At 38.5% G+C, this 27,469-nt stretch overlaps 1 protein-coding gene and 1 long non-coding RNA gene across 3 annotated transcripts in view; one reads left to right on the top strand and one right to left on the bottom strand.

Moving 5' to 3' along the window:
* Positions 1-1,584, bottom strand: part of ZFPM2 (zinc finger protein, FOG family member 2) — a 307,976-nt gene extending 306,392 nt beyond the window's left edge. For both annotated transcript variants that reach the window (XM_042036069.1, XM_042036070.1), the window contains exon 1: positions 1,244-1,584. In XM_042036069.1, the coding sequence (XP_041892003.1) occupies positions 1,244-1,283 (40 nt within the window). In that variant the 5' untranslated portion in view covers positions 1,284-1,584. The remainder of the gene's footprint in view (positions 1-1,243) is intronic.
* A 265-nt stretch (positions 1,585-1,849) lies between these two features.
* Positions 1,850-22,031, top strand: LOC121668513. Its single transcript, XR_006017415.1, has 2 exons — positions 1,850-11,560; positions 15,413-22,031. It is a non-coding gene; the product is annotated as an uncharacterized LOC121668513 (long non-coding RNA).
* The last annotated feature ends 5,438 nt before the right edge of the window (positions 22,032-27,469 follow it).

The following is a 27,469-nucleotide window of genomic DNA, read 5'->3' as shown; positions in this document are numbered from 1 at the left end:
ATTATATTCAACTCAAAAATATGTCACAAAAAGTTTCAAGCATATATTAAGCTGCTTCAGTAAACTGAAAACTAAAACTATGATGGTTATTTGTATTTATCAGGTAAAAAGATAGTTTCTACAAAGCAGGGATTCTCGGCCACTATTACTCAAACACTTTACAGTGACCAATCTTATTCGACATGAAGCTCACTTTCTTCTTTTATAAATCAGTTTGCCAATTCTATACATATTCCATCCGAAGTGGGCTATCAATAAGCATTCTCAAGTCAGAAATCAATAAGGAAAATACTAGTGAAAGTGCTTCTCCACGTCCCATGATGGTTACTTTGAATGTAGTTCTGTAATACAGAACATCAATGAAAATACATCAGACCAGTGCCGCTGATTTCATAACAAAATTATTTATAGACCCTATTTGGAAACGCCTGACACTTCTAGTCCCGACAGCTAGACTTGTTCAGATGAATAAACTAAAGCACAAAAAAGTTTATGAAGTTAAGACTGTCGTGTGTCGCAGGCAAGAGAAGTGAACTATGAACACTATTAGGCAGAGCATCTTTCAACTAAAAGCCTTCAGCACACCTGTTTCTCAACACAGAAAACAGCTCAAAAGTGTTAAAGCCCCTAAAACGGCAAAGGCGAGTGTGCGCCTATGGTGTGGGTGCAGAGCGAGCCCCGGAGGGACACGAGCGGCGCGGGCGGCCGCGGGGCCCGGGGGAACAGCGGGGCCGGGGCCGGCGCGGCGCTGCCCACGGGCTCCCCGCGGGAATTTGCTGTCTTTTCCCGCACACCGTTTCTGCGGTCCTCTGGTACTTACTGCAGCCCAGGCTCGGCATGGGTCTGTTCACACGCGCTAGGCGCGCGAAGTTGCTCAGTTAGGTAGGGACGGTGTTCGGAGGCTGGTTTGTGTGCTCTCCCGGCGCTAGTTCAACTTGAAAACACATGAGCGATCCCACTCCGAAACACGGAGCAATAGTTTGAACAGACTACGGGGCGGCAGCATGAGCTCCAAAGGAGCGAAAAAAACCGAGACAGTGAGGAGCTTGCTCAACCCGCATCAGAGCAGCTCCCAGCTTTCGCTCGTGTCCCGTTTCTCTCTCCCCCTACTCAGACTCTCTGCCAAAGTTTCATCAGTCCGTACTCCGGACCCCCCTACTGATCCCACATCCACCTCTCTCGCGTCTCCCAAGAACGAGATAAATAAAAGTCTGTTAGAGGGAGCCCCCCTCAGGAAACTTACGTTTGATCTGCCTGGGTTTGCTCTGTTTCCTTCGGGACATGCTGCTCGGCTGCCTCTCCTGCCTTGCTCCAGGTACAGGAGTGGAGCTGGGAGGGGACGGGGGTGGAGGGAGGGTGACAGATCAACAGACGGGATTCATAGAGAAGCCGGTGGCCGCCTTGAGATGCAAAGTCAAATGACAGAAAAACAAGGAGAAGGGTAAGAGTGTGTGCGCGCGTGACGGAGGAAGAGGGGAAGAGAAACGGAGATCGGGGTGGGTGAGACGGAAAGCGAGAATGAGGGGAGAGAGAAGCAGAAAGAACCGAGGGAGGGAGCAGGGGAAGGAGCGAGGGAGGGAGGGAGAGAGAGAGGAGGAAGGAAGAGAGGGAGGGAGGGAGGGAGGGAGGGAGAGAGGGAGGGGAGAGCTTGGCTCCTCGCTCTCTCTCTCCCTCTCCCGCCCGCTCTCTGCCGTTGCCGCGCCACCTCCGCCGCCCGCGCCGCGCTCCGCTCCGACTGACAGGCGGCAGGAGGTGCCGGCGAGGGAGGGGGCGAGGGAGGGGCTTTCCGGGACCGGGGGGGGGGGGGGGGGCGGAAAGAGGGGGGCGTTTGTCCGTCAGGCTTGACGGGCAGTGGCTACTACCAGCGACAAGTCCGCATGCAAATCGCCTCCTGCCTCTGGGGCACGGGCTGTCGAGGCGGGAGGCTTCAATCGTCCCGGCGCTGCCAGGGCTTCTGGTCACCGGGAGAGCTGCAACTTTCCTGGAAGAGGCACGGCGGGCGAACGGGCGAAGAAAGTCCGTGACAGCAGGCAGCCGGCACGAGTCCCCTCGCCCCGCACAGGGAACCTCCGGGGTGTCCCGGCACCGCCGGTGTCCCCACGCTGCGGCGCGCAGCCTCGGCCTCCGCGCTGCCCGCGGCGGGAGCAAGCGCTTCCTGCCGCGCTGCCCCCAGGCCGAGAGGTCCCGCACGGCCCAAGGCTGGGAGCTCCGAGCAGGTTTCCCACCGCCTCCTCCGGACCGAGGGGTCCCGCTGCGCCTCACAGGTGCCGCCACGCGCGGGCCGCTCTGCCGCGGCCGGAGCCCCGGGCGCTGCCTGAGCCGACGGGCGGATGGGCGAGCTGCCAGCGTGCCAGCGTCCTTCCCTTGCGGTTCTCTGGCCGCTTGCACTTAGCTGCGAAAGCCTGGGGAGTCCTGGCTGTGCGGCCATCGCTGTTTGCCCCCCTTCCCCCGCGCCCTCGGGTTTTGACTCGTAGGTGAGCGAGGGAGACAAGCCGGCCGACTGAGTCCCTCGGCTTCGTTAGTTTCGCCTTTCTAAGCAGTGATAGTAGTGAACGTTTTTTTCCTGCCTGGTAGAAGCCAACATTTGACGCTCCCGTTACTGAAACCAGTTAAGTGTTTTGACATAGCTAAAACTATCAGCAATGCCCATGTTTACAGTCTGTGTCTTTGGACACAATTTCTCTTGAACGTTCTGTTTTAATGACTTGAATAATGTCATTTACATATATAGTTATAAGTGACCCACTATGAACAGACTATGCTCTCTGTATCTCAGTGCATTGCCAAGCATTACACGCCCATTACCGCGTTCTCAGTGTTGTCAAACATTACCTTTTAAAAAATTCTGGGAAAAACCACTATCTACACAAATAAAAGAGAATCGGCCTGATTTCATGTATGCCAAGGAAGGACGTTTGATACTGAAATGTCTTTACTACTGTGCTTCCAGGAATTTCAGATCTGACACGTGAATGTAATACAACAGTAAGTGTTCTTAGAGCTTCACTGGCAGGACATGTTCAGGTAAACTGTTAAGCATTGCTTTCAGTCTTAGCTCTGTGGTCAAAATACTCTCCACAGAAGCAGTTTTTGACTTGACCTCTTGACACATTCAGTGCTTTCTTGGGGCAATATTGCAGGAGTCTTCATATAAGCAGCACAAATTCTAACAGGGTGATGTACTAAAATTTTCCGTCATATTTTGTTAGAAAACAGTGTTTGTACATGACAACTGAATTTACAAAACCACTTTTTTATTAAAGAAAAAATAAGATGGAATCTGTGAACAATATTCAACATTTGTTGTTGTTCAGATACTTGAAAGAATCTGAGTAAATAATAAGTGTTTTCTGTTTAGGTGAAGTAATCGTGTTGTGCCAAATTTGTATTTCAATTTCTTTCCTAGAGGTGTATAGGCTCTTGGTTAACTGCCAGTGTAACAGTGGTAGTGTTTTCAGGAAGGTATTCTATGGCAATAGATAAACATGATAATAATACACCAAGTGAAATGCTCTGGTTTTGTTTTGTTGCAGAACAAGGCTCAGAAGGCGGCTTACATGGATGAGAATGAAGAACCCATCTTCCAAATTTAAGTTTATATTTGATCTTTATCCATTCTCAACATTCTCAGTTCTCTTAAATCGCAGTTGGGTTCCCTAATTAGAAATAGCAATGTCTTTTCCTCCATATAGGTTGACCGTTTATTTCTATTTTGTTGCCAGGCTCTCACACAGTTTTTAGTCTGCATAGGCAATTTGGCAGATGCTCCCTTTAAACTGTTGTTTAAGTGTAAAAGAATGAAGTTGAGTAATCTGTTTCCAACATTTGAACAATATATGTTACAAGTTACAAGTAACTTGTAAAACTGTCACTGTAACTTAAAAGTTAATACACTTTATGTGGTACAAACCAGTTACAAATAAGTGATAAACAGCAATGCAAAATGAAGCAATGCTAGAGTCTCTAAGTGTTTATTCTTAAATGCTGTTTGGCGTAAATTACATAACATCATTTTTGTGCTGACTCCTGCTTTTGTTAATATTTAAATAGTACTGTTAGTTATGTATTTTGTCTGTTCGGAGGCATTAAAGCTGTTTTCTGCTTCATCAGCTCAAAAGAGTTAGTATAAAGTTGTATTATTTCTATGACCATTCAGAGACATGTTTGATCTCTTAATGGATTATTATACTTAGTCATTTCCATGTATTTCAGGTTATTTTGGACCTATTTACCTAAAGTTTAAAAAGTTGTCAAAAAAAGAAACATACATATGCCTGCTGCATTAATGTAATTAATGGTGTAAATTAATGAGCAATTTTCTCTAATTCATAGAGGAACTCTTATTTAGTATATTTTAATACTTCATGGAAATTGCCCATTTTCTTTGGCAGAATAAGTAGCCTGTAGTACATCCCAGATGAAAAAAATCTATAGCAGGCCATGTGTAGTTGCTGAGGCTGGGCCAGGGAACAGCTCGAGCTCTGCACGTGATCCCTGATGCTGTGTTTTTGTTAAGCCAATCTCCGGTGCTGCTCACCGGGAGCTGTTTCCGATAAGTTGTGTGGGCAAGGCCACTTTCTTTTGCTGTGGCAGGGGTTTGAGTTGCATGAACACAAGTCAAGTGGCGTGGCTCTCCCCCGGGGTCAAGAATAGGCCCAGCATTTTCTGTGACCCTGCAGAGACAGTCATTCAGAGTAGATCTTTCATACAAACGACCTCTCCCTCGCTAATTGCATAATTTTCTGAACTGCTGTAGAAACTGCTGTGTAGTTACAATGTTGTCCGTACCAAGGTGCAGTGCCTGTACCATTCACTGGCTCTTCATGTCCACCTGTTGAATGCTGCCTGTAGCAACCAGACAGTGGTCACAGAGTGCTTTGCTGGCATGGCCGGGGGACCAGTAACCCTAGCCAGGAGGCAACTGCAGCATCTGAGCGTAGGGGCAGGGGAAGAATGTGTCCAGTTTTTGTACTGAGGGAGTGGTGGCCATCTGTCCAAAAGCTGAGGGTACAGACAGATAATTAGGAAATGATGCAGTAAGAATAGTATAAAAATGTAGGTCTCTTCAACCAAAATGGTAACTGGATGTGAGCAGTGGTGGCATAGGACCAGTCCAAAAGATGCATGCTCTTAGTTAATATCAATATCTCAAGAAGAAGAAAATAACCTCCACAGAGGCTCACTTCCTAATAATCTTGAACTTCATCACTTCCAACTCTCTATGCCTTGCTAAGGTTCTACAAAGATTTATAGAAACCCTCTAACTGCATGATTATCACAGTTTAAAACTTAAATTCTGGCAAAGAAACCAGGAAAAGTGCAGCTTAGATTTCATGATCTTCAAGTGCTATTAACTTTCTTATGCACAGATAATATGCATGATTTTAAAAACAATGTCCTTTGTTGGAGAACACTTAATGATTCTTAGAACAATCTTTCCATTCTGTCATTGAAATGAGGAAGTACTAACATTTTGAAATATTTTCTTGGAAGCAGAATTAACCTCTTGACTAGCAATTATGGATTTCCTGTCTTTTTTTTTTTTTTTTTTTTTGCAAGAAGAAGGATGTACACTGAGGAAAATAACTTCAGAATTCTTACATAAATCTGTATACAGGCTATTATATGCAAAGATACTGCTGTATAATGAAGATACCATGAAGTTTAGGCAGCAATTGAATTTTTAAAAAAATATGCTTAATTTTTGTGTTGTATACATAATCGAGTTCTGACTACTCATAACATCAAATAAGAGTATGTAATGTTAAAAATATAATGGCATAGGTTCTGTTGGGCTCTTAGGCTGCGATTTCCATAGTAAGGACTTGGCTTCTTCCATGATTTTAATCGTAATGTTTGGTTCATTAGCTCTTAATGAAAGAGAAAAGGCTGGTATTTTTCCAAGTATTATCCACTTAGAGCATTAGGAAGAGTACAGGGCATAGCTTTTTAGAACTTTATTCCTCTTTTTCATTGGCCAAGAGTGAAATAGGTAACTAGATTGATCATGAAATTGTTAAGGTTCCAAATTAATACCCCTCTAACATGAATATGGGACAATTCACACTTTTCCCAGCTCTTTGAAAAATAGACAGTTTATTCTTATTTTGCAATGTGTAGATTTTCTGTGTGGTCATGCCATATTCCAAGACAGCAAGAAAATAGACCTAAATATATCACTGGGCAGCTGATAGATGATCAGTCTGAGCTTTGAATTTAGAAGTAACACTTCCTCTGGCTTTTGAAATAAAGAAGAAAAAACTCTTGCCAGTGTGTTTCTAAATGACATATAGGAAAAATGCTGCAAGCCAGATTCCTCACATGCAAAAGAACCTACAGAAGATCTGAGGATATCCAAGACAATGGGTGAGACCAGTGGATATGAACTGCCCTTTCAACCAGTCCTGTAGACAAGTTAGAACCAAATTGCTACTACATTTTTTTGTGAATGTTTTACTCCCTAGGAATGATCACAGTCCTACAGTGAAGTTCCTGGCCACAGGATTTCAATAGATGCAGCAAAGTGGGAAGCCAGACTCACAGAGTGCTGGAATCAGTGCTGAGTCAGACTTCACGTTGATAGTCCAGACCTTTGCAACCATTCTGGGACATCTGCCAGTTTTTAGAGGCCAAAACCCATGTCCACTACATCTGGAGAGGGAAGAATGGCATAGAAATAAATGGCGACCTCAGAAACTTTCTGGATTCCTAAGCAGACTTTTCCTGAAGAGGGTATTCTCTGAATTTGAGTTCATTTTTGGTTGGTGCAAAGCTTAGCATTTTCGTGGTGTCAGCTTGCTGTCTCTTTTCATGTATTTATTTAGAGCAGAAATGACTGATCTCTTTTGGTAGTTCATTTATGCAAGATACTTTTCGTCTCACATTAAAATTTATATCTTTTTGTTATCCAAAAATAGTGGCAAAGATTATTCTTCATTTCCTGACTGGATGCTCTCTGATATTGCTCAGGTAATCTTATAGATGAACAAAATGATAGTCTACCAAACTGCTTAGACATTTTGGGCAACTTAAAATCGGAATCACAGAATAGCCAGGATCTTCATAATAATGTAAAAATACTCTTTTTCACTGCACAGGATTGTAGTAATACCTGAAAAGAAATTTGATTTCTTTCTGAAAAATTATACGTACAACTCAGCTCCTAATTTTGACATCCATGCTCTCCTTATAGAAAAAAATATATCTCAATATCAGCAAGATTCTACTGCAAAACTGACTTGCACAAGCTAACCTATCGTGTGCTGTGCCTTCAACTGGAAAAGAAAATTCAGTTGGTGTGGCATAGCTAGAGAAAGCTTTTTGAACAAAGCTGAAAATGTGGATGCATGTTCACAACAAGATACTGTATCACACATATGGCAGCATCTGGAGTATGGGATGGAAGGAACAGTATCCTATGAAGAAATATTCCTGGATGCCTTGGTTGTCTGAAATGCAGCCCATTCACCCCACTGCTTACAGATGGCTACTGAAAACTCAGAAATGTACTGAAACATACATAATCCCACACCACACTTCAGATTTCTGCCAGTAGCAAGACTGCAGTCCACAGCAGCAGTAACTTACTGTTTTGGCATGTGTGTGGGCTTCAGAGGCCAGTTTTGTTACAACTCAGAGAACTTCTCTGCTTTCCATGACCTTACCCTCCCCAGGAACATACTACCCTTAGCACAGTCTTAACTCTGTACAGTCTTCTGTACCGTGCTTCTGAGAGAGGCACCTTTCTGAGACATGCAAACAATAATGTAGCATGAACTTTCTTGAAGCTTATAAGCCCAGAGAGGGAGGAGTTCAGAATAAGATATGAGAAAAATGAAGGAAAGTTAAGGAATAATAGAATAGAAGAAACAGGAAAGAGGGAAAGAACAGCTGTAGTTTTTAAAAAATCTTTATTTCTATCTTAATTTCTTTTTAGATAAGCCAACAGCAGTACTTCATGTAGACATAGCTTAACACTGAAAAGATAACATTAATTTTGTCAAATTACTGTTTATGACTTCAGAGTGCTAGTCTCATAAAGTAGTGACACAAGTATAAAGTACAGCCTGAGTTGCAGAATTTGAAGTAAAATAGCATTTTCTCTTCTCCTTGGTCTTCTTCCATAACTGTTATGTAGCAGGGTTTTTTTCTTTTTTTTTTTTTTTTTCTTTTCTTTTGGGAAAGATTAGCAGCATCTCTGCTCTTGCCAAATTAGATATTATGGGCATCTCAGTTTGCCCAGTTTCAGTGAAGGAAGTTGTATACACACTAGCATCTCAACAATATTCTCAGAAGCATCCTATGATCAGGATATTACAAATAGAAAACTGGAAACATACATGATAATTCCTCTATAGGTATCATTGTACCAGTTTACCATTATGGCATTATAATGACAGTCATCAACTTCTTCAACTTTTTTCAACAAGTTTTTCTTCTGCTATGTATCTATCGAATGGATGTTCTTACACAAATGCATAGCGATAGCTGGTGGAGTATATATGGTATCATCTGTACTTGTGTCCTATCTGTTCCTCATACCGTGCAAATGAAACTTCCTCCCCCTCAGAGCAGTTGCATAAATTGTCCTCTCTGTGTATCAGAACTGGTATTGTTTACCCCTTTGAGGTATATATAAAACTATGCATCATTGTCATGAATAGGAATATATGTTGGAGCTTCAAAGTCTGTGCCAGCATAGACTCTCTTTTCGAGATTTTAGGTTCCTCTCAGCAGCATGGACATGTTTTGGGTTATTAAGGGAGTGTTCATAATTTATGCAACTCTTCAATTTATGCCTTTATCCTATAAATAGAATTGACTATGTTAGAAAGGAAATCTTCCCATGCAGTCTTTTGAAAATGGGACCCCCTAAGGTTTTCTACCTTCAGAACCAGATGCTTACTTTGCACAGCAAACTTAGAAAATAAGTGAAAGATATAATAGTCCAGTAGACTGAACAACAAAGGGAAAGTACAGTTTCCCTCAGTAGTTTGTAACCCCATATTCTTTTGAGAAAACTTTTGGGATTTTTAGTAACCCACTTTACAACACAGTAAAGCTAAATTAATCTTGAAGTTGGTTGATTTAAATGCATCATTGATTTTGAAGATATTGGCAGTATATGTGTTGTTTAACTCCTTCATATTCTATCTGCTCACAACAAAATTAAGTTCAAATTCCCCTCTCCTCCTAAAATCCACAAGTAACATCCAAAAATTCAGGTAGCACTTTAAAATGTAAAAGTAGGGTTGTGATTTTTCTGAAGTGTCTCAGTAACTTAGAATTCTTTTCAGTTTTCCTTTTTAATCTCTCTTGAAAATTAAAATTAAATTTTGAATCAAGCTGCTTCCAAAAATGTTGCTCTAGAGACAATCCTTTGACTGATAATGATAGTTAGGAATTATACCAGCATAAAAAGGAGAAAATCAAAGTTCATTATTGTTTCCCAGCCACTGATTTTAAAAGGATTAAGGTGGAAGCTCTCCAAATAAAAATCTTGAAGAATAACCACTCCATAGCCTTTTCCCATCAAGAACCCAAGGGAGAAAGTTGCCCTCAATTTTATAAAATCATTTTCATCAATACAACTGAGTAGTGTTCTCCAGTTATAGAAACAAATTACTTCGCACACATTACACTTTGATGCAAGCAACTAAGTAAAGCTGTCGGATCTATGAGTTTATTTGTGTATAGAGCTTGTTTCATTCAAATCAGCTTCCCTTTATTTGAAAGTATTTCTATAATGGATATCGAATTTAATCTAATTTATGGATCATGTATTCCTGCTTGTATTTTCCTGTTTTATGGACACTGACCAACAAAGTCGTAGATGTTTAAATGATCCTTTCCCTGGAGGTTGTTCCTGTGACCACTTTCTGGCTATGAAATGTCAAATAGACTCAACTAGCCACAGATGAGCCTATTTATTCAATGTGGTTTTGCACTTACTTTAAATTCCCTTTCACTCACTCTGTAGAACTGGTGCAAATAAAAAAAGCAAAATTTTATATGTGTTGCTCATGTTCATCCATTTCCAGAATTACAGACTGGAATTATTAATGGAGAATTTTTCTATTATTTTGAAGTCACATGTCTGATTTACTTTTGTTACATCATTAACAGCACTGCTTCCTTTGCCTTGTCACCACTTAGGTTCCAAAAAGCACTGATTCTTTAATCCATCATTTTAGTTTGTATATCAGCTATGTGAGCGTCTGTGTTATTTCTGGCCTCAGAATTTTAGAATGACAAAATGTAAACTTTACCTCTTTCAAACTAACTAATAAATCAAACATTTTTTTTTAAATTTTTCTTGTCATTATTCCTATCATTATACTTATGTACAGTTCCAAAATATCCACAGATATTTTCTGTTCTCCTAATGTGTATGGTACTTGGACATCTGGTTTATAGGCTGTATTTTCTGCTTCCCACAATGCATCTGCTTGTGATGATAAAACAAGATAATTGCTATTCTAAAGGGTTCTTAAGTTTTATTTTGCTCTGTAAAGTGAAAAATATTGTTTGAGCCTTTGGTAAGTAGAGGTAGACTACTGAAATAATTAATAATAAAATCTCCAAAGATTTACTATTTTTTTTAATACCTTTCAGTTGTGCAAAGTAGAAAATTTCTTCAAAATTAGAGACTGATCAACAATTTTGAGTAGATATTCGCCTAATACTACATTAAAACTCATTACAATACCTAAAAATAGAAGTGGATGTGGATTTTGTGTGATTACCATGCATAGAGCACCTGAAAAAAGTATAATATTATGAATTCATTTTCTAAGACATTCTCAACTGATTAATAGCACAAATATTAATTTGTATTTGTGCTATAACACTTGTAGCACAAATTAATTTATCTCATAAAATCTATGTGGCAGTAGGACACATAATGGCTTTGGGACTACTTATGTTTTTGGGTGTTTTGAGCCATAGAGAATATCCCCACAAGCAAGTGTAGAAATTTGGAGCTTGGTGGTAAGCATTTGAAGCACCCAATTTTTATTTTGTTCAGTGCGTCATAATGTGGATATACCAACATTTAAATGGCTAACCTGTGTCTCTTAAAATAAAAAATATTTCAAACTGTACAGAAGAACACCAGTGTAATAACTATCAAATGGTTTAAAAATGAAGGTCCTACTCAGATATGTCTTTAGTTGTCTTGTGAGCTCAAATCAGCTTTGATTATCTTGGCCAAAATGCGGGTTGTGAACAATTTCCTGTTCACATGTACTGTGTAGAAGATTGCCAGCTAATACTTGCATGAAATTAACATTTGCCTTTTTCTTAAATCACCCCTAGTTGGTGACTTTAAACATCTTTTAATCCTAATCATGCTGCCAGAAAAGCTGTGGACCAGCAACATGCAATTCAACACCACAAACGGCAGTGCACCTATTTAATTGTTCTCCAACACATCATTCTGCCTGGGGAGTTGGGAAAAAGGCCTCTGGATGCAAGATATGGAACCTACAGGAAGAACCATCAGTTTCTACCTCATGAAGACAAAGCTTTGATCTTTTGAAAGACAGAAAAATATTGATGAGTATGCTTTATTTTGCCTATTAGTCACCTTGTACATAATTTTCAATTGCTATTCACTCACTTACATGCTTCTATCATCTACCTTTCATATTCTTGTCAGTATTTGTCAATATATCTCTCTTGTTTTTACTCTTAACTCCTTTTCCTAGGATTTAACTTTGGTCCTGTGCACTGCGGTAAGAAAAAGAAAGGAATTCTAATAAATGAAAGGAAGCTGGGTAACCTGGGGAATGTCTTATGAGTAATGCTGATGAGAAACAAGTATATTTTACTGTGACCAAGATAGTGCTAGGAGATCACACTTGGAAAAAATACTCAGTAACAGATAATATTTAAGGAGTAGTGTAGACTTCTAGAACAGGAAGTTTAGTCTTCTAATCAAGAAAATGCCTAAATGCCTGTCATGATGAGATTTTGCATAATGAAAATAAATTAAAACAAAGGTGAAGCACTTTCATTTATTGCTTAAAAATTCACTTAAAAAAAAACAAAAAAGGAAAATTTGACCTAAATTTCCTGCATTTGGACTGGGTGATATAATTGGACAGACCTATTCCTAGAGCCTCTAGTTCCAAGAAATCTCCATTCTATAAAAATACACAGCTTTAATCTATTTTCTTTACTTTTATTATTTCATTTTGGGTTGTATAATTTTTTTTTTTAAATACCCATGTATTGAAAATCATGTCTTGAATTAAATGCAAGAAAACAACTTGAAATAAGTTCAACTCATTCAAAATTTTAAAATTCAGAGCAAGGCATTTATAACAAGTTGATCTTAGAACACAAAGGCATGCGTATACTAAATGAACTAGTAAAAAAACTGAAAGACCAGAGGATGTCCTTTATGAGACACAGCAACTCTGGTTCCAATTTTAGACCAGGAACAATTATTGATCAGTGATTCATAACAAATCCCCCTGTTCTCTGAGAGGATTGAAGATCTTGAAATCATCACAATTTCAGACTATCTGTTTCAAAATTTGGTAGCTCATACAAAGCTCTAAACCTCAAACATTTCATATGACCTGAATCTTAATTTGAGATAATGAGCAATGCTCTACAAGACAGCTCAGTTTCTGTTTCTGCAGTTGAGCTCCTGCAGTGACTTCCACTTTCAAACAGCATAAGAAAGTCAGAGACCAGTTCTGTGTGAAACTAATGCCGTATCTGCCTTAAACTTTCATGATGGTTGTAGAAGCTGTTGAAAACCAGTTCCTTATGCTAAAACTATACAAACTTTGAAACTGGTAATGAAATACAGATCTTTGTCCTGAACCAGTTCATGACATCAGTGTATCCCAGTAGCAAAAAAGTTTAACTGTTACCAGGCATTCACAATATCACTAAAAAACCCCCACAACTGCTTTACATTATCACTTACTTGTATTTAAATAGTGCTTGCTAGAATTGTTCTTCCAAAACCTTCCTTTAATTCTGACATGAAGCTAAATGGCTGAGAGCAATATATTTCACTTCATGCAGATGATGTATTGCTTTCTTGTTAGGCTTCCTTATTTGAGATGACTTCTCTGTCTTATAACCATGACTAAATCTCCCGCTACAAAATGAATTTGATTAAATCCAACCACTTGACCTTGTCAGCTAATGTCCCCAGACACCTCTTTACTGACTACATTATTCTAGGGGCTTCTAAGCAGTAGAGCTGGAATACTTATACCCTATTCCATGTTCTCTGCTCTCAATAACTACAAACTCTCCAAAATAATTATTAAAATTAAAAATTATCTAGAAGGCTGGACCTTCATCTGTTTCAGGCTGAGTTATTTTCTTAAAATTAATTATTTTCTTAAAACATTTAATTTTATCCAGATGTTACCTTATTGTAGCTATCTCTGACAGCTATTTAAGACCTGTAGCAATCCCTCTTGAGGTAAAATTAAAATTAAAAGTAGTTTTAGGAGAAAATTGCATTTCTTCAAGGTGTTAAGATTATTTTAGATTCATACATTGACTTAAATATCAAATCTTAATGGTTCAAAATTAATTAAAATCTACAGGGATATAATTTCTTTATTTAGAATAATGTCTAACTACATTTTCTTACCCTGAGAGATGTAAAGTGATGTAACATCAATATAGAAATGTAACAATAAATTTATGCTCTTTGGCAAATTATAAAACCTCCAGCCAGTGCTTTATGCAGAGTCCCATTGGATTTTAGAGAGTTGTATACCCACCTTGACCAAATATGATTAGACAAAGGTGAGCCAAGTGAAGGAGCATCAAAAAGAATGTTAAATGTAAATGATGAAACCAAAAATAAATGAGACTATATTGACCGCAAGTAAAATTGACCAGAGGCTAGAGTAAGGTTTCCAGCTGTGAGAGCCATTAGCAGAAGTGAATAAAGATAATATAACAGGTTTAGGGCAAACAGGCATTTTCAGAGAAGGATTATAGTAAAGAGTACCTATGATAGGAGGGGTTATAATAATTTTAAAATTTGCTTCAGTTATATGCAAAACGTATGTCTTTTATTTTTGAAACAAAATATTATTGCAGCATTTTTGACAGACCAATTACAGTATTTAATTCAAAAGAAAAAAATAATTAGGGGTAAGAGTTATATCTGATGCAAAATTTCTCCATTACTTGGTACATGATAGACATCATAAAAAGTCAATACCTTGAGGAACATAGACTTACAAACTTTACCTGTAGTGGTCATATTATATTGGGCTCATTCCTCTGCTACACTGAAATAAAGAGGGGAGATAAAGATTCTTTTATGCCTCCACCAGCTCAACACCATCCTGGCGATAAGCACCCAAGACAGCCTTCAGCATGAAGCTGGAGAAATCGCAGGGGTGCTCTAACGACTGACAACTGGAACAAAACACTCACTACCCTCTCTCAGGCAGAGCCGGGAGAGCATTCCACACTGCACCTCTCCCCGATACTCATTGCCTCCAGGCATCACAAACTGTCTGAATGCATGTAAATATATGTCATTCCTGAAGCTGACAGCAAATGAGGCTTTCTATGAAGATTGCTCAGATTCCATGAAAGGGAAACTTATGGTCATTTTACTTCTCTCCAGAAATGTAAAACACTATTATAGGACCTTAAAATTGCTCATTTTGTTTCCTGCAGCACACTATTTTCTGAGTATTTTGTAAAACACACACACACATAAACACACATCCCAGGTGTACATGCACATATTTACACACATATATATTGCCTATATAGACACACGTGGATACATCCATACAGAATTTTTTTAATACGTCCAGAAACTCATTAAATGATGGTAACCCAACTTTAAAAAAGCAGCAGTCATTGTAGTCTCATCACATTATTTTCCTGTTAAACCCTCTCTGATTTTATAATGTCAAGTTTGATCTTGCACAGCTTAGGTGCAGTGTGTTGCTTCTTTCTGTGAACTATCCTCCTATCTATTTCCTAGGCTGTTGTTCCACACTTGTAATCATGTTATTTGAGTGCCTTATGTATTCTAAAAATAACCATAATAGAAGTTGCATGTAAGTGCAAGGTGAGAAGTGATGAACAGGACAGCGACACACCAAAACCAATCATACTGGATGTAAATGGGAAACCAGACCACACTGCAGAGCAATAAATGATTATTATTACTACAATTTATAAAGAACCAAGGTGTTGGAGGCAGTTCAAAGTGCACACAAAGAGACATATTCTCTTCCCTTAAAGAGTTTAATATCTGGAAATGTTGCCCGTCTCTTTCTTATGGTCTCACAGGATAAAACAAAATAGAGAATGATGAGTTAAATGCTACACTATATTGGATCATGTTTAAGCCTATACTGCACCAACAAACTTTTTCCTTTTCCCCCATACTTTATAATAGATTTTTGCCACTAAGGAAGGAGCCATAACAGCAGTTTGAGATTTGCTGAAGGTCCACTTGCAAGGTATCAGTGCTTAAACTCACTTGCCTATCCACAACTTGCAAAGGAATTTGAATGAATGTAAATCTTATGCTCATCACAACTCGAACTAAGCCAAACTTTCACATCCTGGAGCCATCATTTCAAAGTGACACCTCCAGCAAAACTTTCCTTTGTCTCCCAGCCAATTGCCTGCACTTGTCTGCAAGTGTGTCCTGCACCGCAGACCTCTGAACAATGGAAGTCGCAAGTTTCCGCAAAAAAATCTAATCCATCATTTCCACTGCAATAGAAAGTACCCTTCATAAAAGAGAACAGTAAACAGTTCCTGAAGAGGAGTATTCCCTTCCACAGAATTCCTTCTCCAAACACACGCATCCCTAATCAACTTCCCTCCTCTAACGCTAACCCTATCATTGAACAATACCACAGCTGCTAACAAGGTAAATGTAAGCAGGCATGAGCTAAACCTTAGAACTTGATAGAAATTATATTCTAGAAAGATGCCATACATGTGAAGGTCAATAAAAGTGAGAACAAAGACAAGAATCTGGTATATGATAATGATTAGTAATCTGTACTATATGATTTAAATTCTCTGTATTACCAAATGACATGATGCTCATCAAAGGTACATAATCCTTTTCTGTGAGGGTACTTTACTTTCTTACGCTGCTAGGTAGATGCCAGGACACACTCTAACAGCCAAGGAGATCAGGAATTAATCTGACTCTTCTGAAGTTAATGGAATCTTTGCCATTTACTTCAGTGGGATCAGGGTCTCACATTGAACATTAACAATATAAAATTATTTCTGAGGGATTGCTCAAGGGTTAAGGTTCTATTTCAGTGTGAAAAAGTAAAACTAAATCTCATTCTTAATGAGAATGGGTTGTTTTCTCTACAAGTACCATCTATCTCAAATTACAATAATAGAATTTTTTCATTTTCTGGAGATTGATTTGTAGTCTGATTTTTTCTTTTGTATATTTTGCCTTTTCATACAGCCCCCAAGCTAAGAAGAAGGTGAAAAGGCAACCTATTGGCATACAGTGTTGAAAAGTGAAACAATTTACAAAGCTCATTTCCACTCTGAAATTGCAAGTACCCTTTAAAATAAATATACCTGAACAAGACTAGAAAAGAAACAAAAACATTTGTCTTCCTTTGGTAATTTGTTTTGTGCATCTAGTAAACTGTATTCAGTTTTACTTTTTTCAGGGAAAATTTTAATTTTCCAAGGTTACAAGACAGAGTGTGTTATTCTCTATGCTATAGGAAAAGCTCATGTACATGCTGACCATTGGACAGTGAAAAACAGTGATTATAGCATATTTCAGCACATTGATGGCACTGAGGAGACTGCGTATGAGTATTCAAGGGGAAGCAAAAAAGGAAAACATTTCTCTTATGTCCAGATCACTTGACTCCAAATATATGCCATATTTGATATGTTCTTTTCTCTGAAGATTTTTTTTCACTTTCTCTCAGTTTCAGCAGGAACTTGGAATTTCTGTTCAAAATCAAAGCAGAAGTTTATTTTCATTCAAGAGAATTTGAAAAATTCTATGTGAAACTGAACAAGGACACAAGTTCTGAGCCTTCTGGCTTTTTATGGCTTGTCTTGTATCTGTGTTCTCCTAAATGAAAATGAGAAGGTGAATCAGCCAATCTCTGCTTCCCCTTGGCTCTACAGCAGAGAAACTGGAAACTCAAAGTCACAGCCTGAGCCAGACCTCCCAGTCAGCTAAGATAGCACTGAGGGATCAGTGCCTTGAAAGCAAGATGATCCAGCTCTGATCCAGGGAAAATGGGAGGACTAAGGTACTCATGCTCCCAGACATCAAGGTCAGGCCACTGCGCAAAGTCCGCATGGACTATTTGTGGGTTTGAACTCCCATTTCTGGAAGATTTTCACAGAAAGAGTAAACTAAAACAGAGGAACCTGGAAGCTGGGGACCACGAGCAGATGGCAAAGTAAGATGCCATGTGGACTGCTCGGAAACTCTTCTTGAGCTTCATTGGAAACCTGTCTGCCAAATGGAGAAGTCATAAGAAATATTGTAGTTTTGAAATGTAGGCTTTTTTTTTTAGGAAAACCTAGCCCCTTCAGAGAATCTTAACCAGTTTTCAAAGGCAAGAGAGAAAATAAGCCAAAGAGCTGGATTTTGTAGTACAGCTGCAGCTCTGAGTTGCACATGGGTGTGCAGTGACAGAATTCTGCGGTGTTCATGGCAAGGGAGTGGATGGAGCCTAACAGTGTTATAACAATCTTCATAATCTTCATATAATAATTATTTTATAGGCAATGAATGTCAGCAAGATGTTGTCACCTCACCTTGTTTACAAAACAAGCAGTGATACCTGCAAAGTCTGTATGCTCCAAAGAGCCACTAGAGGGGAATTTACAGTCAAGCAGGTGAGGAAGACTACAGGCTCCAGGCCACATCCTCCAAGTGTGATCCTGAAGTAATTAGTGGTGATTTTTATATTCATTTATATAGTATGTATCAATAGACTTGATGTGTCAAAAAGAGAGTATGTATTATTGCCTTTGGGTGTAGTAATAATAAGATCTGCATCTACTTCCAAATTTTCCCATGTGGAAATTCACTTCTTGTTCGGTCTAGCAGCAATGCAATACCAGATTTTATTAAAAGAATTCAATGTGACTGTCAACAGACAGAGCAGTAGTATTGGATATCTTGTGCTGGAAAGTCGAAATAACACTGCACAGAAAATATCAATAGGGATTAATCTATAGGCCATGGATTTGACCGTTTATTAAATTGGGTTTAGTTGTATAATGCACATTAAAGTGAGATAAATTCACAATTCACATTTCATTGATTTAGCTAAGTTCAATTGAGAATTCATGTTGTTGTTTTGTGTATTTATATTTGACTGTTTCTTCCTAGAAGCTTAATCATTGTAAGCTTACATAGCCAATACAACCTGCTGTGAAAGTTTGGATCTTTAATACTGTACCATAAGCCATGCTACTGAGGTAGAAAATTTACTGCTGGCCAGAAAAATAAGAATACCCTTCTTTCAAGATTATGAAGTATAGTTTGAAAAGATCTCCAGCTGGTCTTCCAGCTAGTTGTTTTCAGGGAAGGTGTCTTAGACATAGAAAAATATAACAGTGTGCACAGAAAATTGCACATATGAAAGATACAGCATACAAATCAAAAGCTATAATGCCTTTCTCTATTTCAGTACATGTATTAAATCCAGTGGCTATCATCAGCTGTATACTGCCCAAATACGTAAAACCTACAGAGTGCATACATTTCAAGGAAGCCTTTAACTTAACTTGATAGAAAGTCCTTGGAAAAAAATTAATTTTAAATTATTTCTGACTATTTTACTGTTGAATACTTCTTTTTCAGTAAATGGGCTAAATTAGTGTTGCTATCTATCTTATACTAAGTATAATATACCAATAAGAAAAATGAGTAACAATGACATATTAAAAGTTCTAGGTATTCACATTTGTCTTTAAAACATGTAGTGTGATTTTGTTATTCCATATGTATCAATAGTCATTTTAATATTGAATAGCAATATGTAGTATGCTTACAGAACGTGCTCCCCATTAGTCAGTTTTGACATGGTATTGTAGAAACAAAATGATGGAGAAACAGACAAAGAATTTTCCCTATCCAGACTAACAAAAGCATATCTTGAGAGAAGCAAAAGATATGACTACTCAGCTAACTGGGTTCACACTACTGGGGCTGTTAACCGTTGAAAAAGAGTGGTACTCACAGTTGCAATAAACAGAGATTTCATTTTAGGAAGGCCTCGTAGTTTAACTGTGTATTTAAATCATTCTAGGGAAAAGAGCTTCGCATTGCTATCCATAGGCTAGCAGAGACATTGTACAAAGAAGTAGCAGCAGCATAACAGCCAGATTGAAGGAAGATTCAACATGCAGCTCAATGGCATTTCTGCCTACTTCTACTGTGCCATGTCTGGAATTTTATATTTAATCAATTTCTGTGAATCAATGTGCTGAACAGGGAAAATTAAAGTAGATGGAACTCTGATTACCACATCAGAAGCTAAAAGTGCCACTGCATCAGCCTATAGACTTTCACCTGAGCACCTGTTTCCAACTTTTTAAGATATGAAAATCCCTGAATGAATTGTTTCCAAGACACTCTGGCAGGAAGGTAAGACAAGAGGGTATCCTATTCTGGGAGAAAAGGAAGGGTAGGGATATATCTAGAAACTCTAGAATGAAATAAGGAACGCAAGGAGCTGAAAAGAGCTGGCAAATTACAGGGGATGTGAATGTTTGTAGCCAGGGCACTTAGAGGGGAGAAGAAAGGCTCCCCAGTGTGCACAGTAGGCTTGACCTACAGAAGTAATGCACTATGTAACCTTCTTGTTGATGAAACAACAACAGCAATAAAGGATTATTTTCTCTGGCACTCAAAAGCTTGCCACATACTACAGCCTTTGATTGATAGTAAAATTAAATTAATAGGAAATAATCTTAAAATTACAAAGCTTTCTAGAAAGGCCTTTGATTCTATACATGACTCAATGAAACAAAATTTTAAAGTAAATGTGTAAAACTGAAATTAAATAGACTAAGCTGGAAAATTCACCTAACCATAGCCACTGCCACTTTGCTATAGATGTGTTCTAATATTATTCATTCTTCACATAGAGCAATTATAGACTTTCAAGAAATGTTTGAAACAATCGAAATATGCACATCAAATTGACTTCTTTCAATTCTACTCTTTGCTCCATTTCTGAGATAAAGTTTTGTGTAGACTGGCAAAAAATGGTTGTCCTCTGTTTCTGGGAGTTTGTTAATGTTGATAAGGATGATGGTTATCAGGGCATATTTTCCTTTCCTGCCTTTCATTTACTAATCTCTTCCTTATAAGCTCAAGTATACGTGAATCTTGGGAATAGCAGAAGTGGAAAATGCTGTGAGCCACCAATGGTGCAACCTGAGTTTTTCTATTTACAATCTGTATGTCCTCATTGGCCCACTGCTTCTCTCTCAAGAGGAAGGTGGAAAATACAGTTTTTCTCAGAAAAGAATTCTTTTGCCCTCTTTTTTTTTTTTTTTCCCCTGGCTTTGTTGGTTTTTCCCCCTGCTACTTTGCTTCTTCCATTACACTTCCTTTCTTTTTCTTCCAGGTTTTTTTCCAGTGCCCTTTTAAAGAGCTAGGAAAAAACCTTTCTATTCCTTGCAATTTGTGCCTTCCTTTGTGCACTAGAGAGATTTTCTGAGTAGGGTCGTAAGTACAGCTCAAGTTAGCAGGTCTTAAGTTAGTATACCAGAGGTAACTGAATTTTCTTACAGTGACATATTGTTAAAATCATCCAACACACACAAATCTTTCCTAACTGGTATCAGTACCTGAGAGTACAAAAGTGGTAGAGTATGCACAATGGAGCAACACTTGACTGTGTTACTGCTTGCTTATGTGCTCATGCCTTTTCTTCTTTTCTCTTTTTGACTAAACTCGTTCTCCTCTGAAGGTAATGTTCAAATATGAGCAAATTCCAGGCACTGTTTCTCCTCAAGCCTATTTGGCACTACACTGAAGATTCAAGATTTTCCAAGCCAGTCTAGAGGGACTTGATTCCCTCAGCTTCACTACCTGGTAAACAGCTGGTTGAGATTCCATTTTAAAATCAATGTTAAAGAAGCTCTGACTTACTAAGTATAACATGTATGATTTTTCTAACATTCAGTATTTTTGTGTCTTCAAATTCCATGTTCATGAGTCATATCAGAACACTAGTCATGGCATTAATCTGTTTTTATGTTTGCAACTGATATTTATAATTTAGTGCATGAAAGCTATGAGCTGCGAAAAAATGTATTTTTACCTTCTGTTCCTGCCCCTGGCCTTTTAGGATAAGAATTTAATTTAATTTGAATTTCATATAGGACACAATATCATATATGAAAGTCAAACCAATTCACGTTTGGATTTTTTAATTGCAATAATTGTCAGGAATACATTTGCTTTGGTTTTTTCTAAAATGTCATATAAGACCCTTATTCAACCATAATAAAAGAAAAAGATGGCCTCAGAATAGATTTTTCCCCAACCTTGCACATAATGTATTTCTGAAATAAAGAATTTGAAAAAAAAATAAAGCCATTCATAACATTCACAAAGATGCAGTAAAGTAGAATCTAAAAGACTACCTTTGATTCTTGCACTTACAGATGAGATGCAAAAGCATGTTCTTTAGAGTATGTTCCCAAGCCTTAGTGATGTGTCCAAGTAGTGTGATTTTCAAAATCCAAGGAAAATGACATTTCTTTCACTTGATGTTCCAGAAAATTTTGGGAAACTAAGCTACTTACACTCTACATAATGTAAAGAAGTAATGTAACCTTATCTTCCATCAACACTACATAGCCATTTCTTGTTTTGAAAAGAGAATTAGGCCAACACAACAGCAGTGCACAAGAGTCTACTGTACAGTCTATGATCTGCTAAACTGCCTGCCTATGGTAGAAAAATAAGCAAGATGAACCATATGGTAGAGTGGTTTGAAAAACTGATTGCCAGTAAAGCAAATATAAATGGCTTTAAGATTCACTCATTTGTGTCTTAAACCAGTATACATAGTGTCTAAATATCCAATAGGAGTATCTGGTTTCATAATACAATTTGGGAGGGTTTTTTCTGCTGGAAAAAACTAGAACTGGAGGTAAAGATCTCAGTCAAGGTTCCAAAACCATAAATGTGTACATACATACTACATGTGTTCATGTAGTTTCCACAGACTTGAATAAGAAAAATCAAATTCCTTGCTTAATGTTTCAGCCTTTTTTGAACAAAATCAGGGCACAGTAATTTGGAAAGTATCTTGAGGGAAAACACCATTTTGCCCAACAGGATAGAAGAAAAAAGATCCATTGCATTGCAAGCTGGTTCTGTCCTGAAGAAACATTTAAATTTGGGGTCTGGAAAAGAATTAACTATTATTTGTTTCTCAAAAACATCTGAAGCACAGTATTTGGAGCATGCATGCTAAGTAGCAAGCATTATCATTCCTCTAATCTCGTCAAAGAGTGGATAGATCCACTAGGATAGGGTAACTGACTATTGCTTCCACTCTTGAACATAAAAACTGCAGCTTGGAGGCCATCAGTACAAAAAAAAATGCATGCAAAAGTTTTTTCCTGACATCTCTTTCATTCTCTTTGCACAGATATCACTCTGAAATCTTTTATTTCTGTCTGGATTGGAAATTTCAGAATGTTTATTTCTGAAAAAAATCTGTTGATAGTATCATGTCTTGAAACTGTGACAGATAAAAGGATTGAATTTGATAAGAAGGGATAACTAGGTCTACTTGTTTGCTCAGTCTTTGGTCCCTCTATTGACTTATTTAACAAAATTATCAAGAAGCAAACAGTTTGCATTTTGCGCACAATCTCTTGGTAGCTACACTAATTACAAATTCAAGTTTAAAACAATCATCTGCTCTGACCTACATTAAATCTGAACATTTTAATTATTTCTTTCAGCTGTTCTAGACTGAATAATAACTGTAAACAAATTCCACCTAGCTTATTTCCTTAATTTTTGTCAGTTATTTCATATTTGGGTCCTATATCCAAGTTTGTACCATAAATAGTGAGTGTGGCCACCTGGACTATGTCAGTGATTGTCCCCCTGTACTGGGCACTGGTGAGGCCACACCTCGAGTGCTGTGTCCAGTTCTGGGCCCCTCAATTCAGGAAGGACATTGAGGTGCTGGAGCGTGTCCAGAGGAGAACAACTGAGCTGGTGAAGGGTCTGGGGCACAAGTCCCATGAGGAGCAGCTGAGGGAGCTGGGGGTGTTTAGCCTGGAGAAAAAGAGCCTCAGAAGTGACCTTAGTGCTCTCTACAACTTCCTGAGAAGAGGCTGTAGCCAAGTGGTGGTCGGACTGTTCTCCATGGGAATAAGCAACAGGACAAGAGGAAATAGCCTCAAGGTGCACAGGGGGAGATTCAGGCTGGACATCAGGGGGAATTTCTTCACAGAAAAGGTTGTCAAACTTTGGAGTGGACTGGCCAGGAAGGTGGTGGGATCACCATCCCTGGAGGTGTTCAAGAAACTGAACATGGCCATGGTCTAGTTGACGATGTGGTATTCAAAGGTTGAATTCAATGATCTTGCAGGTCTTTTCCAATCTAAATGACTCTGTGATTCTATGAACAGAAAAATTCATCCTGTCATTTTAGTGAATATGCAGACAATTTTGTGAACTCTGATGAAAAAATTTGGTGCATGTAAAGTATATTTACCTTTTTAGAAGAAATGAACTAGTAAACAAAGACTCTTAAGCTTTGCTTGGTAGCTAAATGCAGTGTTGTCCCATTTCTAATGTTTGTGTTTTTTAAGGAAAAAATAGAGCAGAGTTATTTAGAAAGCCTCATTAGAAGTTATTTATTTACCAACCCACAGACATATAAGTACCTTACTTGTAATAGTCAGCTGTACAGACTATTAGCTAAAAACATTTGCTTAGATGTAACATAAGTCTTCTAAAAAGTCTGCATTCTTAAATGTGTTATTTACATAAATGGAGCCCAACTTATAAAACAATGACTTCTAGTCCATGATTCTTGTGCATTTTCTACAGGTAGCAAGTCAGATGCCTAATGTCTGAACACCATATGCATTCTTCAGAAAAGTATTCTTTTTTTGGAGAAAGTAGGGTTAAAAATACCCCTCATTGTTGGGAAACTATTTTAAATGCATTGAGGAGATTCTAATACAAGTGTCCTATCAGAAGTCTTTGAAGAATCAAAAGGTAAACTGATCAATAAATGGGACAGCAAATTGATCAATAAAATCAAATTTTTTATATCAGCTATAGAATTTAAATAATATGGTTATGTATGGTTATACACTATGTAATTGTAGAACAAAATTAATTTGGGCCTTTCTGTCGCAATCTTAAATATGAATCCTGCACATGTAATCTATCTCTATATAAGCACTATGTATGTTTTGGGTATGTATGCATATACCACATCAGTTCTCAATGTACTCTATTTAATGATTTTCACCACCATAAGCAGCCATAAAAGCAAAGATACCAGGAGGTTGTGTTTCACATTTGGAGCTGTACTGCCTGTATCTCTGTGGCAGCCTCTGAGTGCTGGATCTGACTTTTACATGGCTTACTCACTCTTCAGGAGTGCTCAGATGAGTCTCAGTGGCATTTGAAGTACTCCAGGGACTGAAAATTATTTGAAGCCCATTGCAGCACTGTTTCTCCCTTGCCCCTTATGCACTCAGTGTCACTAGCCAGCAGTTCTGAATAGCGCTCATAATGAGTTGCCTCTCTCACCTAACTGCAAAGCCAGGTGTCAGCTGCAAATCTTTACTGGCAGAAAGTTCTAACTTGCTTTCAGCTGAGCCATTCTATGAAGGTTCATCTGTTAAAGTAAACATCTCTATCTTTCAGAAATGTATTTACAGCATGTTGTAATTTCTAATGCAAATTAAATACCTGAATCCTATACTGGAAGATTGTCAGTAGAATTCTTGTTATATGAAAATGTAGGCATTTTGCAGTACAGTAGTAATTCAAAAAGTATATATTTTCAGCAGCTGGCTATTTTCTAAATATTTCAAATATAATCAAATGTCAAGTTCCAGGTTGACAAGCTAGAGTATGAGCAGAATTTGTACACCTTCAATTTACTATTTAGTATATACTTTTTCACTATTATTTTTCTATTTGAGAGACATTAAACATTAAATGGAACATTCATGTTTCTAAAATACCTTGTTCTAATAATAGCATAACAGAAATCTAAAGCAGAATCCTTCTCAGGTATTGTCAGCATTTGGATATTCAAGGCAAGTGACATCTGCTCCATACTGTATGAAGCATCTGTGATCACGTCCTCATTTTTCCTTGTTTTATGGAAGGAACTCTTTACTGCAAGGGTAGTGAGGTCCTGGCACAGGTTGCCCAGAGAAGCTGTGGGTGCTCCATCTCATGAAGTGTTCAAAGCCAGGTTGGATGGGGTTTTGAGCAACCTGGTCTAGTGGAAGGTGTCCCTGCCCATGGCAGAGGGATTGGAACTAAATGATCCCTAAGGTTTCTTCCAACTCAAACTGTTCTGTGATTCTAAGTACAGAATATGAGTAGTGAGGAAGAATGAAGAAGGCAATGGATAAATTAAACTGAGGGCTAAAAAGCAAACTATAAGAGTTGATTCCCTGGAACACCACTGAAATGTCTCAATAGAGAAAAAATTTTTTTTTCCAGTGGTATTGAGTAGAGGGCCTAGGATTTTTGATGTGCCTAGTCAAGAAGGGTAGAGAACATAATGATGGGGAGAAATTATTGAGGATTAGAAAAAGATGAACAATTAAAATAATATTTTGAAAATAATTATTGATCAACTAGGAGGAAGAGCCAACCAGAAAGAAAAAAGAGGAAGTATCTGAGAGTAGAAATATATTGAAAAGAGAATGGAGGAGGCCTGAAAAACCTCAGAAGAAAAGCCCTGACATACAGAAGAAGTTACCAGTAAAAAGTGAAAAATATGTTGTATAGGCAAGAGTAAAACTGCCTGTAAAAATATATTGGAATGAAATAATAAGAAATTAAATATAAAGAGCCATAGAAATGATCTGTATGTGTGAGAAAACTGCTGTTGCCAGAAGAAGCACTTAGGTCTAAGAGAGTAAGAGGAAATAATGAAGTACAGGCAGCAGAAAGAGGAAGTCACCTAGTCACTAAGACCAATAAGCGAATTCTACATAATGGTCAGTTTGCAGTCTGGACTGACCTCGCAAAAAGTGAGCACTGAATAGTGCAAGCTTGGGCAAATTGGAGGAGGACATTTCCTCTGAGAAGAAAAAAAAGGTAAAAGTCTGAACAATCATTCTGAGGAGGTTCCATTTAATTAATAAATTAAGGAAAATCACAGCAACATGAAGTGAGAAAAGCTATGAATTATACAGGTATGGAAGTATGTATCAGCCTGGAGTCATGTTCACAACTGAGAAAACCGTTAGATTGCAAAGGAGAAATAAATCTTTTCAATGATCCCCAGAAAACTCTTGGAGGGAAGAATAGCCAGGCTGGTTCAAGAAAAGAATTATTGATATGGAAATGGAGCAGTGGCCACAAGCATACATCAAAATGAGGAAGAAAAAGAAATTAGACAGAATTTGCAATGCTTAGTTGTCCCTAGGGAGGATCTGATGAGATTCGCAATTTTCGTAGCAGACCAGGATAGCCCTGTTAAGGAGATGAATACCTGAATGGATTTAGTGTATACATGAATCCACTGACAGCAAGAGGCTACAGGATCCCTGAGACAGTATCTGGAGATGTCACAATAAAATATTATTATTATTATTATTATTATTATTATTATTATAAAGGTATTTGCTGAGTACCACTATGTCACAGTTCAAAAGTGCAAAGCCTTCCTATATCCCTTCGTTTCTAATACAGAGCATTAAAGAGAATTATGGTTCTGTCTGAAAGGTTTCCTTGGCTTGTCACCCAACTCTAGCACAAGGCAGATGTCAGATGTCTGCCATCATCTCGTGCAGCAAGGCTGGTGAAGGGTCTGGAGAGTAAGTCATATGAGCATCTGAGGGAGCTGGGGGTGTTTAGCCTGAAGAAAAGGAGTCTCAGCGGTGACCTTATTGCTCTCTACAACTCCCTGGCAGGAGGTTGTAGCCAGGTGGGGGTCAGGCTCTTCTCCCAGGCAACCAGCAACAGGGCAAGAGGAAATGGCCTCAAGCTGTGCCACAGCAGTTTCGGGTTGGACATTGGGAAGAATTTCTTCACAGAAAGGGCTGTCAAGCACTGGAGCAGGCTGCTCGGGAAGGTGGTGGAGTCACCATCCCTGGAGGTTTGTGGCCCTTAGGGTGGTTGGTTGGACTCGAAGATCTGAGAGCCTGAAAACCAGCCAGCTGCTGGATGGGTGGGACACCATGCAGAGAGCCGGAAGAAGCCCACCTTCAGCACAGTCAAGTGCATATACACTTCTAG

The sequence above is a fragment of the Corvus kubaryi genome, unplaced genomic scaffold (genome assembly GCF_017639235.1).
Source record: "Corvus kubaryi isolate FWS band 111438036 unplaced genomic scaffold, C.kubaryi_AGA036_p1.0 37385, whole genome shotgun sequence".
In the NCBI taxonomy this organism is placed as follows: domain Eukaryota; kingdom Metazoa; phylum Chordata; class Aves; order Passeriformes; family Corvidae; genus Corvus; species Corvus kubaryi.
Note: the sequence above shows the minus strand (reverse complement) of the source record. Positions and strands in the feature narration are given on the sequence as shown.